Genomic DNA, 16,023 nt, shown 5'->3' on the forward strand with positions numbered 1-16,023 from the left:
TATATATATATATATATATATATATCATAAATTTCAATAATAAAAAAGGAAATTAAATGACATAGTCTTAAAAAGGTGGCGTATATTCAATCTTATCCTTAATTACCTTACAAAGGTTAAGAGATTGTTTCCAACAAATAAAAATCGACGTGACAAAACCGACCTAAAATTTAGGTCCCAAAATACTTGGAGGTCACAAAAAGTCGATCTCATGAGGTCGATTTCTATTTTAAAAAATCAATTTTTTATTTGTAAAAATCAACCTTCGAAGGTCAGTTTTTTCCAACTTCTTTTAAGGTTAGATTTGACAATTTTTTAAGTAATATGATAGTTTCTCAAGATAAGCAAGTAAAACAAATACAGTAACGTAGAAGTCATGCTGAAAACGATTAAGACAATAAATTAAACAACATACCACTTTAAGATTGGACTTAATTTCCTTGAGATGATCAAGAGAGAACTCCATAGTTGTAATATCAATTGGTCTAAACTCCACACCTTCATCACCAGACCTAATTGTTGTCCTTTCATCTTCCAGATTAGTGCTTTTCATTAAACTCCATCCAAAATCCAACAAAGTGTTCACAACTCCATTAACACTTTGAACCACATTAGTACAAAAACTCTTCTTATAATCACTTTCCAAATTGTGATTATTATCACTTTCCAAATTGTGATTATTATTATTATTATTATTATTATTATTACTAGTAAATGATGGAAATGTTAAGGGAAGTGAAGGATTATCAGCTCTTTGTAAACAAGAAAGAAGTGCACCCATTAGTGAAAATCCATCACCAAGTGAATGATGAAGTTTAAACACTAAATTTCCAGCTGATTTTGTTGTTGGATATTTAAATATGTGAATTTCCCATAGTGGTCTACTTTGTGGGAATTGTTCCATAGCAATTTTGGTCATGTATTCATTGAAACAATTATCATAAAATTCTTTTGATTTTCCTTGTGGGAAAATTGGTACATATATGTGGTCTTTGTGCTTCACTTCTACTTTCTTCCATTGTTTCACTCCATTCTTGTCTTTCACCTAATCAAGATTAACAAGAAAACTAGGATAAAAACAATCAAGAATTGAAGAATAAAGATAGATCTTAACCCTAACTCAATATGTAATTTGTAAGACAAGATATATTTATTATCAGTAACGGAATCAAGATTTTAAATAATAGGAATTAAAGAAAAAATATTAAAATATCACACTTCAAATTTGACTCTATGACCTAAATCAACTTTTGAACTCAGTGACCGAGTTAAAAGCCTGAATATGAACTCGATAATTTTTGTTCAAAAAAGTAATTTTATATTTAAAATTATTAAATATAGATAAACATTATGTTTAAAACGCAATCATTAGTCATTATTCGTAAATTTGAAATTCTAAGTTCGCCTAGATATGATTGAACCCTTAGCTACTTAACTATATTTTTTTCATTATACCAAGAGAAATCAACAACTTAGTTAAAACAAAAGGAAATAATTTTTTCAGGCGATATAATTTTCTAACGAAAGACATTCATTTAAAAGTACCCCTCCCATCAACTTAGCTTTCCTACTACCTACGATCATATAAGGAGATAACAATCAAAATATCTCTCAACTAATGTAGGACATTCTAACACATCGCGAAAAAAAAAGAAAAAAAACTTACCATAATAGAAGAGAAACGAGGATTTATAGGAATAAAAACATCCTTAAGCATTGTCACGGTACAAGAATCATCGATCGGAATTTCAGATTCCAGAACACAAATTACAGAAATCGACATAACCGAGCTCGTAAAATACTGCCCGGTAGGGCTAACTGGAAACGACGACGTTTCATCATCATCATCTTCTTCTTCAACCCTTCTTTTCACATTAATATTCTTCATTTTTGTTGTTCTAATTTTGTTCACAATGTACTATGTCTTGTGGCTCTTAAATCTTTACCTTATATAAATAAATATTGATAATGTTCGCTAGCTAGGTGTGTGAATAATAATATATTTGCAAGTACTATTAATTAATATATCTTGTATTTATTGTATGAAGAGATGGAAAATTGGATTTCATATGTTTGTGATTAATTTTCTTGTTGGGGAAATATATACAGTTATGGACACCCTGCTAACATGTGAGTTGTGATACAGTGGTGGAACTGTTTTACTCTTAACTAAATGTCTCGGATTTGAAGTCTGAATATGGAGCGCCACCCCCTAATGGATTTTGCAGTGCATGATCAGAAATTGATCGAGGTTCTAATATCTGGACACCAGATGGGAAATTAATAATACTCTCTCTATCCAATAATAGTTGTCCACTATTGACTTGACATGCCTCTTAAGAAACAATAAATAATAGGGGTAATATTACTATATTATTTTTTGACTTTATTAAATTTAATGCTTTGAAAAATGTGTTAGATGATATATAATATTTAATAGCAAGGGTAAAATAGACACAAAAGATAAATTATCTCTTAATTTTTTAAATTAAACAAGTATTATTGGACATTTATTTTTAATATAGTGAATAATTATTGCTTGACAGAGAGAGAGCAATAAAAAAGAAGTTATGGACACCCTTCATCGTATTGACTACTTGTCAACAAACTTTAGCAGCCGAGGGGTCTTTAAGTGAATGAATTATTATTTCCTTTGTTTCATTTTACTTGATTTATATTGACTCGTTATGTATATACGGCTCTTAAAAAAACATATTTATTTTGCTATATTAACCTAACTAAGTACATTTTTAAATTTTAAATTTGTTCACTAATTAAGTATTGCTTAATATAATTATTTAATTATAAAAAAAATATTGGATGATTACTCATGACCTTACGGACGACCTAAACATGTTAGACTAATTTGTTTGTCCCTAGTTAAGAGACATAAACAATAATTAGTCCTTTCTAAATATTTTCTCCACTCGTTTTTAGTTGTTTAGATTAGACTTAATATATTTCTTAAGAAATAATAATTTATATAAATATTTTAATATAATATTTATATTAACTAATGTTTAATTTTATATTTTAAAAGATAATTTTAAATATAAATAATTAATATTTAAGGTAAACATGAAAAATATATGCTCTTTTGTTGTTGATATGCTAAAAATAACAGATAATTTTTTTAAAAAAAATATAATGAAAAAGTAAAATAAAAATAGATATTTATTAGAGCTAGAAACTACTCACAAAAAAGTAGCTAACATCAATAACTTTGCCTTAATAATTTGCAGAGGTGGCATTAATTCTTCTCTAACTTATTTAATTTACTAGGTTTGGATTTTATTATTTATACTCTCTATTTATTTTAACTTGTTTCATTTTACTTTATGAGAGTTAATTCAATTAATTTTTGGAAGCTAAAATAAGTTCTTGTAATGTCATTCACTGAAAGAATACATCTTAATATATATGTTGGTTAAAATTTATAAATTAATTTTTAGAAGAAAAAATATATGACAAGTATAGGACGGAGAGAGTAGATGAAAAGCTAAATGAACGTCTTAAATTACGAGTATTTTGAGACGGAGGGAGTAGAAAATATTGAACAGCTGGCTGTATAACATTTGTAACATGCTAATAATAAATGTGCCAACAAAAATGGTAGTTGATGGTCTATCAGATCATCTTCCCAATTATATTACATCATGTGTGTTCTTGAGTACTTTCCAGCTCTTGTCCACTTGTTATTATTGTTAGATATGAATTATGATTATTATTGCGAGTTCGAGCCGCTCAAATAAAGAAGAGTTTGATCCGATCTGATCTGAATTTTGATATGATTTGCTTGTTTGTCATTAGGTCTGAAAATGGTTTTGATAAGGCTGTGGATATGCCTCTTAATTAATTAAATAATCCCTCTTAATTTTCCGATGAAGGATATCAAGTTGGACATCTTGGGTGGCTACAGCTTCACCCCTGCCTACGAAGAGAAATTTGTGGCACATAATAAAGCTCCAAATCATCTTTTGAACCTTGCTATGGTGGCCAAAAGTATTCGAATGAGTTGTCATTTTCATGTTTTTTTGTACAAAACGATTTAATATATTATATCTTAATATACATCAGTACAAATAAGTGACAAAGCATTCTTACTGCTAGTATCTGTATAACATTTATTTATCTTAATTCTATAGGGAATATTATGGTGAGATTTACAACTTTTTTTTTATTTTTTTTATTTTTTTTATTTGTAGGGAAATGTTTGGTTTCATTGCTCTTTAATTCTTTATGTTTAACTAGGATGTTTCTGGTCTAGTAAATTGAAACTTATTATATAGTCCTATTACTATGTAGGAAAATTATTGTATTATACCCTTAAGTAATATACAGTTTTAGTCATCAATATTTGTTGCATTTTCTGCAAGTAATTATTCTATTAAACTCATTGTCAATAAAAGCATTTTGATTTTCTAACCATGGTTTCAAAGGGAAAACAAAATTCATTTTTCTGGTTCACTCCTAAAGTTCAAGCTCAAATATTACAATGAAATTAAACTAATTGTAGAAACATATACATGAAGCACCAGTGGTCTAGTGGTAGAATAGTAACCTGCCATGGTGTAAATTCAGGTTCAATTCCCGACTGGTGCAGTTGAGGAGCAATGATGTTTGCATTGCACTAAATTGTGAACGATGGGTTGTCACACTCTCATCTGATTATAGATGACAAAGATAGTGCATCTGAGCTCCTTTTTTGTTAGGTCAACTTATGTTTACTTTTTCATAATTTACACGAAATAGTTTTCTTGTTATAGATTCTAAAATGCTCAAATTTTGTTCGGGTCAGATTAGTTGAAGCACAAGTAAAAATTCAATTCCCCTAGCTTTAGTGTGTTTTTAGTAGAGCCCGAAGTTAAAAGGTTAAAAAAAAATGAGTAAGATTTTCGAAACGACAACGAAAATTGAGGATCAAATCAAAAGGACAATATTTGAATGGAATGATGGATGTCATTTAATCGTTGGTCGCAAGGCACACGCTAGCATGTACCTTGTAAGGCGCATGTTGACATGCACCTCGTAAGACGCATGCTGACATGAGTCTTACAAGGCGCATGTCAGTGTGCGCCTTACAAGGCACATATCAGCGTGCGCAATTACAATTACAACATTAAAAAAAGTGTTTAAAAAATATTAATATTTCTTCTTAATTCATTATTTATTCAATCGTTTTGTTGTTGTGTTTTCGTGTTTTTTTTCTTCTTCTATTTATACTATTTATATGTAAATAAAAATGTAAGTGATGCGGTCAAGTTTAATAGAGCTTTTTATATAATTTGATAATGTAGAGGACAAAATATAAGGGACATGAAATACATAAAGGACAAAACTTCTAGACATTGCATATTATTTTAGAGATTATCATTTGCTTCAACGCGGTTGTTGTTGTTGTTTATGAGTACCCCATTCCACACATGGTTGGTACGTGTGACCTTGTTGTTCTTCGAGAGTTGTTAGTGTCCTGCAAAATTAAATTTATTATTGAATTGTTTTAATATTTTAAAGATGTGAATATTGAAACTTTGTCCATTATTACAACATACATATTATTGTGAAGACTCATTAATTAATGTTGATGAAAATTTAACTAATTTTTACATGTACTATAATTAAAAATATTCAAACTTTTACCTTGACAAATCATACTAAACATCAAGTGAAAACATCTTATGTTTGAACTTCACAAGGCCACACTTTCAACTAAATCAAACATCAATTGCAAATCTCTAAAATTATCAAGCTTCAGTCGCAACTGTTTATTCTTTCACCTAGTACATGCGCTAATTAAATGACAATTTTAAATACGAATATTTGTGCACTTCACACATAAAACAAACAAATCATTAATTCATCCAAATTTAAATAGATTAAAAAAAAATTAATTTTATGAATTGATTTTACCACCACAATAACTTGGCGGCCACTAACAATACGTAGGACACAAAAACACAACAAAAGTGCAAATCAACCTTTGAATTCACAGCCGTTTTTTAAAATAAATTCCTTACGATTTTAGACAAATTCCCCATTTTTTGAATGTAGTTTTGTCTTTTCATGTCCAAAAGTAGTGCTTCCTTTCCAAGAAATGCCCCTAAATGGCCATAATTGGGTTAATGTGATCAATAAAGCTAAAATAGCAATTACTAAGGAGTTGCCAATTATGGTGAGGAGTGTGGGGTTTATGCGTTGGCGGATTTAAGATTTTTTTAGTCGATGAATTTACTTTTGGAAGATTCTTAATATTGTACTAGCTAGTAATAAAATTGTGGATTTAAATTTAATTGTTAAAAAATGAAGAAGTCCAATATCAGTGTAAGCAAAATATATTGGAACCATAATTATAAGAATATCTTTTGAAGTGTGAGCAGATCATATCTTGAAATAAATTTGAGTTTTGTTCTCAATCTTTTTTAGTGATCCCAAAATCAACTTTTTCAATACTTAAACATGCACATAGAAATATTCCTATGAGTGGGCACTTTTTTGGGGGGGTCCAAGAATAGACCCCAAAACCTATTTCCCTTTCTTTATTTTTGAGTTTCAGTTAAATATGAGTTTAGAGATCATATATATATGTCTTACGTAGAAAATTTCATGTGATTTTTCATGTGGGACGAGTTCAAGTGTATATCTATTTATTCAACTTTATAATAATTTAATTATCTATTCGTGCACTCCAAAGTTGAAAATCATAAATATTAGCAGAGATTAAATTAAAAGGTACATAATTAAAGGATTGAGAAATTGGGGGAGAAGGAGAGATAAAGATATATAATATAATCAACATTCATTCAAAAAGTCAAAATTGACGTTTGACTTGTTGACCACAACAAAATTGATGTTTTTCTTGTTGACCCTAATTTTAGAACTTTTTGTAAATAAAACTATAAATAAATATCTCCATTGCTCTCCAATTTCTAGCACAAAAGATTATTTTAATATTTCTTGATATAGAAGAAAAGCTTATAACAAAATGAATGGTAGTAATTCAGCAGCAAGATTGGAAAAAAAGTATGTGGAGAAGAATAGAAGGAACAATATGAAGATCCTCTTTAACCACCTTTATTCCGTCCTCCCACCTCATCCCTCTCAGGTATTTTCTTTAATTTCTATATTATATTGTACTATGAATCATCATCTTTTTCTCGTAACATTCAGAATGGCGTTGCTCAGATAGTAAACATCTTCAACTTTCAATATAAAAAATCATATTTTTCTTTTATTCAAAACTCACTGTCTGACTAATCTGAATTCACACTGAATAAATCATTTTATAGCGAATTCAACTAAATCTAATATTTTTGGTATGTAGATGCATGTGTGAATTATTACAAGAGTGTGAGTAGATACTCTATTATGTTTTAAAGTTTGAACTCATAACTACAAATATAATGTTGGTTGGATTCATCGAGTTTAAATTCTGAATCAGAACGTAACACTAGGATAGGTGATTAAGAGGTTTGAAATTGTCTTTTTGATGTAATATATATATTTCTCAACTAGTAATTGATACATATAACTTATTTACTACACAAAGAGACCAATATTACATGTTTTAATTAATCACTCAAAAGTTAAATGTGTCGTGTCATATATCACAAGAATCAAAACCAGAATTTACCGTACTCTTGTGACATACTTATGTGTTTGCATGAAAATTAGTTGCAGGAAGCAATGACATTGCCAGATCAAATAGATGCAGCAATAACTTACATAAAAAGCTTGGAAATCAAATTGGAGAAGAGCAAAATGCAATTGGAAAAATTAAGGACTAAGCCTAAATTATCATCACCTCAGATTGAAATACAAGAAATGAGCCCAACAATGGACTTAATTTTGATTACTGGCCTTGATAATTTAGCTATGTTTTATAACATAATTAGGTTACTCCATGAGGAAGGTTTTGAAGTAATGGATTCCAGCTTTTCACTCCATGGGAACTCTAAGATGCAAATTTTCCATGAAACTAAGGTATGTATAATATTTTATATGTCTCAATTTATGTGATATAGTTTAAGAAAGAAAAGAAATTTTTTGAAACTAGTGGTCTAAAACAAACCTGAGATATTTGTGTGGCTATAAATCAAATTATTAAGGATAAAAGAGAAGTTTTAAAGTTCAATAATTTGTATATGGTTGAAGTGTGTGCTTATTTAAAACTTAAATGGTTAGAAGGAGCATATTTTTATTTATTTAATTGTATTCTCAACATACACTATTGGTGGCATATGCTAAATGTAAATGAGAAAATGTTTGCGTCCTTTTGAATGATTTTCTTATTTATGCCTTATAAATTCAAAGTGTAGCGGACTTATCATTTTATTAAGTGCTTCTTAAGAAGCATCTCAAGTCGAAGATAATTTTATACCCAAAGCTTAAATCTGGAATCTCTTATTAAGGATGGAGTAGTATGTACGACTAGAATAGTTAGTGGCAAAATTTACAATTCTAGTCCTTTTTATGGATTGAATTTCAAACCTATTTTGTAAAGCAAAACCTCATTTTGACATCTTTTTAATTTGTGTGTAGGTTATTGGGAACTCAACAATGGTGTATAGAAGAGTGAAGGAATTGCTTAATGGATCTTCTTCAAGTGATGATATTATTGAAACCCTACTAAATTCATGGGACAACCAGATTCATTCTGAAATGCTAGAGTTAATTAATTTGACGTAACAGATTTATTACCAACATAACTCACGACTTATAGCATAGAGTTAAACTTTACAATAAGTTATATTAATCGTTTGTAGCAAGGTACTCATCTATTTTTCAGATTAATTATCATATAAGACTTGCTATGAAGATTTAATTAATGAAAAAGTACACTTATTATACACAAAAAGTAAAGGCTATTTGTGTCAAATTTTTTGATGCTATGAAGGATGGGCTTAATTCTCTTTTTATATGATGGATCGTAATTCAATTCATGTTTAATTCATCAAAATTCGATCTAATTCATCTATTTGTCATCCCTATTTATAACATGATGGGGTAAATTATGTGGCATTATTTAAATTTTGAGAGGCAAAACGTTTAATTTTGATCATAAATTCAGAAGTAAAATCTTTAAATTTTCTGATAATTCAAGATATTAAAAACTATATATGAAAAAATTATGGTTAAAGAAAAAACCCATTTAAAACTCAAAATCTAAAAGGTACCACATGAATTGGGACGGAGAAAATAGTGAAAAGTACAGAATCATGAACTTAATTCAAATTTCTGAATATCCATAATGAAATCATAAAACACATATATATGGACTTATATATATATGTAGTACATAAATCCAACTGAATATAAATCTAGCCATCCCAAATTACATTAATTCCTACAAATTGGAAACTTGAATTAATTTGGAATATTTGTTACTTAATTAAATAAAAAGTAATTAACTTATTAATCAGTCTTTTTAAAACTTGAGACAGGCATTAATCCATGTTTTAAAGCAGCCTCCCAAACTAAATCAATTCTTTGTACATCAATAGCCCCAACTTCATGGTGAGTCCATCCTTCCAATGAATGTACAACTCCTCCTGCATGACATGCATGTACAACTCCTCTTTCCATTGTATACTATATATAGAAATAAATTTTAATCAGACATATTAATCTACATTGCTCAGACTCATCAAAAATGTCAATGAGTAATGTGTGTCAGATTCTTCAAAAATAGTGTACTTTTGGAGGATCTGATAAGGATGCATCAACAATTTTGGAGAGTCTGAACAACTTAGGAATTAATTATGTAATATGAGAATAATTAGTCAAATTTATTAATTACCTCACAAGATCCAAGTCCTTTAACATGAGGAGGTAATCTCATGGCAGCAAGATCACCATATGTACAATCACTTCTATAGGGCAAAACAGGAGGTACCACAAATTGATGAAAATGTGCACCTACTGGAGCAAATTTTTGCTCTCTTGGTGTTATCCATTTTCCAACTATCCATGTCTATATATACAAAAAACCAAAATATACCATCAGTTGCGAAGTAAGAAATATTGTTAAGAATATCCAAATTTTAATATATATGTATGAAAAATAATTTTAGACTGATATATTTTGTATAATTTTCGACAACAGATGCCCGATTGACCATCCTAGGCAATATGTGGCTGCACCACTGGAGTTACTAATTAATAATATGAAATGTATAAGAAGGTGCTTTAATTAATTCACTACTAGAGAGACAAAATTTGTGTGTTTATTCATTTCCTCCTGAACCAGCTTAATTACTAAAATAAAATGCATGGTGAGAAATAAATTGTCACTGAAGTAGTGGGAAACTTCCTAATTTTTCCCTTTAAAAACATTACTCCCTCTAGTCCATATTAAGTGAAACATTGGGCTATGACACACCCTTAAGAAAAATATGTAAGGAAAAAAAATCAAAGTCTATTTTCCACTATTACCCATTTGATTATTCTCAAACTATTTTCTTAAACAAAATATAAAGTAGTTAAGAATCTCATTAAATGAAAGATAAGTATAAAAGAAAAAAAAAATCCCAACAATTCTCTTGAACTTTGAACAATTCACTTATTTTAGGTTACGGAAAAAGTCTCAACAATTCACTTAATATAGACTAGAGAGTATGCTTTTATTCTTTTCTCACCGATTCAATCAAAATATCTACAAGAATAGCCGCCAAACATTTTTCACTCGAAAAATATAGTCAAATAAATTACCTTGCAATTTCTAGCTGCCTGATACTTAGTGACATGAACAAGGTATTTTTGATATTCATATGGAGCTTCCTTAAGTATCTTTTGAAATCTTTCAGTAGATGAAGTTAGCATCTGAAAAATTAAAACAAAACACATAATACATACATTAGTAAACAAATAATTTTTTAAATTTTTTTAAACTAAACAACATAATTAATTAAGTTAATTAAATATACTTACAAGAACACGAACTTGTTTAGTGCATAGGTAAAGAGCAATTGCTCTTCCTAGTTTAGATGTTGCTCCAGTCAAGAAAACTTCATTAACATCATGTTTAGGAATTTGATTAAGGATAACTGCTGCTGTTAATGTATTTCCATGTACAACTCTCACTTTAAGATTAGGATATTTATTAACAAATAATGTTCCACCTCCATTTAATCCTTCATTTTTGTTTAATGCTGCAAGACTAATTACTTTAACACCTAATTTATTTGCTCTAAGTATAGCTAGCTCTATTTGGTTATTAATACCATTTGTTGCAAAAGGTAAAAAATATTGGAAACCAAATCTTGGTATAACCCAAGTTTGGTGTAAGTAATTGTTTAGGTAATAAAATGTGTTTAAAAAGGGTTTAGAGTAAAGCCACATGATAATCATGGCTAAGAATGAAAGGGGTAATAAGGGGATAATGTAGAGTTTTATTGTGAATGGAATTGAACTAAATGATCTTAATACAAATGGTACATGTAAGGCTGATGTTATGTCTACTACATGAGCTAAGAACACAAAATTTGGTACTTGACTATTTGTACCTGCAAAAACAACATAGGAATTATGATTAATATGTGAAAACAGAGATTGCTCGAATGGTAAACATCTCGATCTCACTTTAAACCTGACGGTTGTGAGTTCGAGTACTTATCAATATGGAGCAAAAAGATGGGAGCTCTTTAATTATGATCCATATATATATATATATATATATGACTCAATTTATCAAGACCTGATGATCACTACTTAAAATGGTTAAAAATCGACAGATAGACTCAGTTTTTTTATAGGGAAAATCGATGTCAAATCGATGAATTGTACTCTGTTCGTCGGTTTTTTCAAAAATATACATAAAATGTAACTACTTGAAATTATATGACTTTGGAAAATTTTATTACTTGTCCATTGGACAATGCTTTTTGATGAAATATTAGTTCTATCGTTTTTATTTATACTCTTCAATTGTAATTTTACATTTTATAAATCAATCGTGTACGTCGATTTTTTTTTTAAAAAAAAAAACAATTGAGGGACTCCGTCGACTTTGTTTAAAAAATAATAATGTAAAATAAAATAATTTTGCGCCAATGAAAAACCAGAGGATCGTCCGTTTTTATCTATTTAATTTTTTAAAAATAAAGTAAAATATATAGACAGAATCGATTTTCCCTCGATTTTTTTGGACCAATTGTATTCATCAATTTTTGCATTGTTTTTAGCGTAGGATAAGCTTGATTTAGTACTATAATTACCAAAGTACAACTACTTAAAATTTATTTTGGTGCAACTACCGGCATCTACTACCTTCTTAAAAAGATAAATATATACTCATCAGCTTAAATACATTAAATTTCATGAAATTATCTATTCGATCTGTTTTATATTACTTGGCTTAGGTTGACTTGACATACTATACAATGTATTTCTTTACAAAGTTTTAAATTGATCAACTTTACTATTTTGTTCTTTATTTATATCAATGCACATAAATATACATGGGAAAAAGATACATAGAGAATAGGAATAGCTAGTATATTGGGAATTATTAAAACTTTCAAAAGTCATATTAATTATAGGGGTAAAATGTAATTTTTTAAAATTAATTTTATCCTGATTTAGTAATGATCAACAAATACAGAACAATTATTTTTAGTAAGATGTCCATCTAATATAGAACGGAGTATTGTTTACCTGATTGAATACTTGCTTTTGTGTGCATTTCCCATGATTTTGGGTTAAGAGTGTTGCCTATAACATCAAAAAGTGGCATAAATAAGCAATAATTTGTTCCCATCTCTGTGTGATGTAGGCTGTGGTACCTGCAAATAGAAAATAATATTGAATGGTTAAATGTTGTTGCAGAGCGTCTAACAGCCTTTTATGAATTATAACGAATTGATTATAAGCGCGCTAGCATCGACTTACGTTGGAGTGTAAATGAGATACTTCATAAATGGAAAGGCAAGAAATAGTTGATGAGGAATGATCTCAAAATTACAATGCCCCAAACATCTTAAGAAATCAAAAACCAATACATAGCTATAAATCATAGCTATTGATCCATATCCCATGACATAACACCCTAAAATTGGAATTCCAATCACTCCACCTAATATGATTTGCTCCAAAAATGTAGCATGACCAGCTGAAAAATTATAAAAATAAAAATTACTTTTTCAATTTGTTAGAAAAATTAAATAGGGAAATAAAATATATTATTCGTTAATTTACCTGTAAAAGGTTGTGGTACAGCTGATGAATGATGAAGTGAATGATAATTTCTGAAAAGATAACTTCCATGGAATAATTTATGGAAGTAATAGTAAAGTGGTTCTGAAATTACTATATGGAGGATTATGATCATTATGAAGCCATTTAAATTCCAAATTGGAATATTAATAGTATTTGGGAATGTGTAATAGGCTAAACTAGCCATTATAGCTTGAAGGAGTATAAAATTATCCCTGAAAAAATTACAAAAAAACAACAACATTAGCACTAGGGTATATATTCAGCGACGAACTTTGTAGCTAATTTCTGTATATATGATGTTGAAGATTTAACTATATACGTACCAGTCCCATTCTTCGTCAATTTGTTTAAAGCCAACACCTTGTTTTATAATACGTCGATTTCGAGTTAAGAACAACATGTTACTAAAAGAGGACCATAGTTGATAAATGAGACCTCTAAGTGAACATAATATAAGAACATGTAAACACCATGTTGCCATGATGCTATCTTCTTGAAATCTTGAATACATCACTTTTGCAACAAATGGTCCATACAATAAATACTGTTCCAAAAAAAAAAAAAAACATATAAACATTATTCACTAAGAAAAAAATCAAACGCTAAAAAATACATAGACAAACACCTTAACTCGTTAAAAATGTACCTTGAAACATCCCAATTTCTCCCATGGCCAAGTTGACAATAGACCTTCCATATTTATGAAAAATAAGTAATACAATTCTTCTCAACTATTTTGTACCTATATTTTGTGAAGAATATGGATTAGTATTGAGTGTATATATATATAGACGAGGAAAAGGAAAGCTAAAGGAAGAAGAATAATCTTATTAAATTCTAGTGCAATAGTATTAATTGACACAATTTAATTTTAGTGTATAGTTGAGCACTTTCTCAGTCACAATTTAATTTTAGTGTAATACGTTGACTTGCTATAATATAATATTATATAATGCACCGATTGATTAATGTGTTTATACTTTGTAGGCATGGCCAACTATAATTTGGGTTGGCTTTCACATATCTTTGACATGTGTGCTCTTTATTAGGATGGTTTTTAATGAATTTGTACACCATCATCTATTTTATTTTATACGAAGGTGTTTAATCAATATACTAATTAAGGTAACACGTGATAACATTATCATAACCAAAAGCTTTTTAAAAAGTGTAAGAATAACCCTCTTGTGATCAGTTGTGATCTTCTAGATCCGCCCCTGTATTCAATGGTTGAATGCAATGATGATGTCATATATTAGATGGTTTTTGAGCTATCAAGTGTATATAAGGTCGATCATAATAATATGTTAATAAAGGGCAAGGCCAATGCTCAACGTAACAAGCCTGACTTAGATAAAGACTAAGATGATTACAATATAATTGAGATGTAGCAGATATGATTGTTTCTATACTTAGATGTTACTTAGGAGAAGTATAGGGAAGTGTGCCAACACGGGCCGATGGCTTTCATTGACACTAGGAAGCTAATTAATTTCACAACATTAAAAAGAAATCGATATTATTATCAAGTGCAAGACTAGTGCAATAATGATATTTCAAGGATAAGGAATTTTTTTACTATTAATATTAAATGGAACACAAGATTTATTAAGCAGTGACGGATTCATAATTTTTGGCTTGTTGGTGTTCACTTATGTTAATCTAATCACGATACGTTTGTTTAATAAACATCAAATTAATCCAAAAGACAATTACGATACGTTTGTTTAATAAATATTAATTAGGAGAATATTGTTTCAATAAGTCTAGCCTAAATTTGGAAACTTTCCTTTTGAGTCTTCACCTTTAATTTCTTACCAGCACTCCACCTCCCAAACTAAATGATTTATACTTCCTTATTTAAGTTTTAACGTGTTCACAATATTAAAAATAAATTTTCATTTTTGTGAAAGATTAAAAAAATCATACTGTTACCTTACATTAACTATTAATTTTCAATTATCACTTTTCTAAGATTGTTTAAACTACTAGTAATAGTTATGACATTATGGTAAAATATGCATATCATTTTTTTAAAAGTGCATTGTGAACCAGTAAAAGTGAACGTGAATGTGGGATACTAATTGTTAGGGGTTCCTCCCACATGCGTAAAAGTAATAATACGAGGTAATAATAAGACAGAGTTTAAGAAAGAAAAAAATATTTAAATATTTTTTAAATCTATGAAATATAGTGTTATAGTATATTCATAGTTGACAATTGAGCCATCTTTAAAAATATATTGTTCGTTTCATTAATTCTTTATGGGTGGAAATTAGTTGTATCACTCATGATGAATATTGTTCACCGTCCTTAACCTAAATATGTAATATTATATATATTAATATTATATATTGTTACCTATACTTTTTTAATTAAAAAAAAATAGGGGGTCGATCGACTCTCTTAATTGACCATGTTAGCCATGGATGGGTGTCATTACCTGCACTTATTTTCTTTATTTTTTTAGAAAGACATAAAAGTAATACTAAAGTTGTTCCGAATTTTCAAAAAGATATCTTAATCATGTAGACGTTCAATTATATCACGAAAGAATTAAATACTTTTGTAAATAAACCAATTTTAATTTGGAAAGAGAGAGAATACAATGTTGGCAATTAATTAACTTCATATTTTATATATAGATATATAAGTTACCCAAGCTAATATATTTTATAATGACTTGCTAGTACTGCTAATTAACACTTTTGATGAATTAATTGTTTGGTGAAGGTTGTTTAGAACCTCTGTTAGCTTTGAATTGTGAACAACAATCATGGCCAGAGCCATCTTAGGCCAACGGTGTTTTGG

At 28.9% G+C, this 16,023-nt stretch overlaps 3 protein-coding genes across 3 annotated transcripts in view; 1 reads left to right on the forward strand and 2 right to left on the reverse strand.

Moving 5' to 3' along the window:
• Nucleotides 1-1,967, reverse strand: part of LOC102580972 (O-acyltransferase WSD1-like) — a 5,667-nt gene extending 3,700 nt beyond the window's left edge. Inside the window, exons 1-2 of the mRNA XM_006350077.2 lie at nucleotides 1,667-1,967; nucleotides 416-1,045 (exon numbers count right to left, since the gene is read on the reverse strand). Of these exons, the coding sequence (XP_006350139.1) occupies nucleotides 416-1,045; nucleotides 1,667-1,888 (852 nt within the window). The 5' untranslated portion in view covers nucleotides 1,889-1,967. The remainder of the gene's footprint in view (nucleotides 1-415; nucleotides 1,046-1,666) is intronic.
• A 5,015-nt stretch (nucleotides 1,968-6,982) lies between these two features.
• Nucleotides 6,983-8,685, forward strand: LOC107061081 (uncharacterized). Its single transcript, XM_015309822.1, has 3 exons — nucleotides 6,983-7,102; nucleotides 7,672-7,980; nucleotides 8,539-8,685. Exons 1-3 carry the CDS (start codon nucleotides 6,983-6,985, stop codon nucleotides 8,683-8,685), a joined length of 576 nt encoding a protein of 191 aa, XP_015165308.1.
• A 520-nt stretch (nucleotides 8,686-9,205) lies between these two features.
• On the reverse strand, nucleotides 9,206-13,952 carry LOC102581872 (protein ECERIFERUM 3-like). The gene is made up of 9 exons (XM_006349997.2): nucleotides 13,859-13,952; nucleotides 13,536-13,756; nucleotides 13,192-13,424; nucleotides 12,886-13,105; nucleotides 12,652-12,779; nucleotides 10,927-11,501; nucleotides 10,708-10,818; nucleotides 9,797-9,970; nucleotides 9,206-9,588 (listed from the first exon to the last, which is right to left on the reverse strand). The coding sequence occupies exons 1-9, from the start codon at nucleotides 13,907-13,909 to the stop codon at nucleotides 9,412-9,414; spliced, it is 1,890 nt and encodes a 629-aa protein (XP_006350059.1). The 5' UTR covers nucleotides 13,910-13,952; the 3' UTR covers nucleotides 9,206-9,411.
• Nucleotides 13,953-16,023: the final 2,071 nt, after the last annotated feature.

The sequence above is a fragment of the Solanum tuberosum genome, unplaced genomic scaffold (assembly GCF_000226075.1).
Source record: "Solanum tuberosum cultivar DM 1-3 516 R44 unplaced genomic scaffold, SolTub_3.0 scf00116, whole genome shotgun sequence".
Classification (NCBI taxonomy): Eukaryota; Viridiplantae; Streptophyta; class Magnoliopsida; order Solanales; family Solanaceae; genus Solanum; species Solanum tuberosum.

Coding starts and splice junctions, on each gene's coding strand:
- LOC107061081 (XM_015309822.1), top strand. CDS start 6,983: ATGAATGGTAGTAATTCAGCAGCAAGATTGGAAAAAAAGTATGTGGAG. Junction 7,103..7,671: donor TCCCACCTCATCCCTCTCAG/GTATTTTCTTTA, acceptor CATGAAAATTAG/TTGCAGGAAGCAATGACATT. Junction 7,981..8,538: donor AAATTTTCCATGAAACTAAG/GTATGTATAATA, acceptor ATTTGTGTGTAG/GTTATTGGGAACTCAACAAT.
- LOC102581872 (XM_006349997.2), bottom strand. CDS start 13,909: ATGGAAGGTCTATTGTCAACTTGGCCATGGGAGAAATTGGGATGTTTC. Junction 13,757..13,858: donor AGAAATTGGGATGTTTCAAG/GTACATTTTTAA, acceptor TTTTTGGAACAG/TATTTATTGTATGGACCATT. Junction 13,106..13,191: donor TGTACCACAACCTTTTACAG/GTAAATTAACGA, acceptor ATAATTTTTCAG/CTGGTCATGCTACATTTTTG.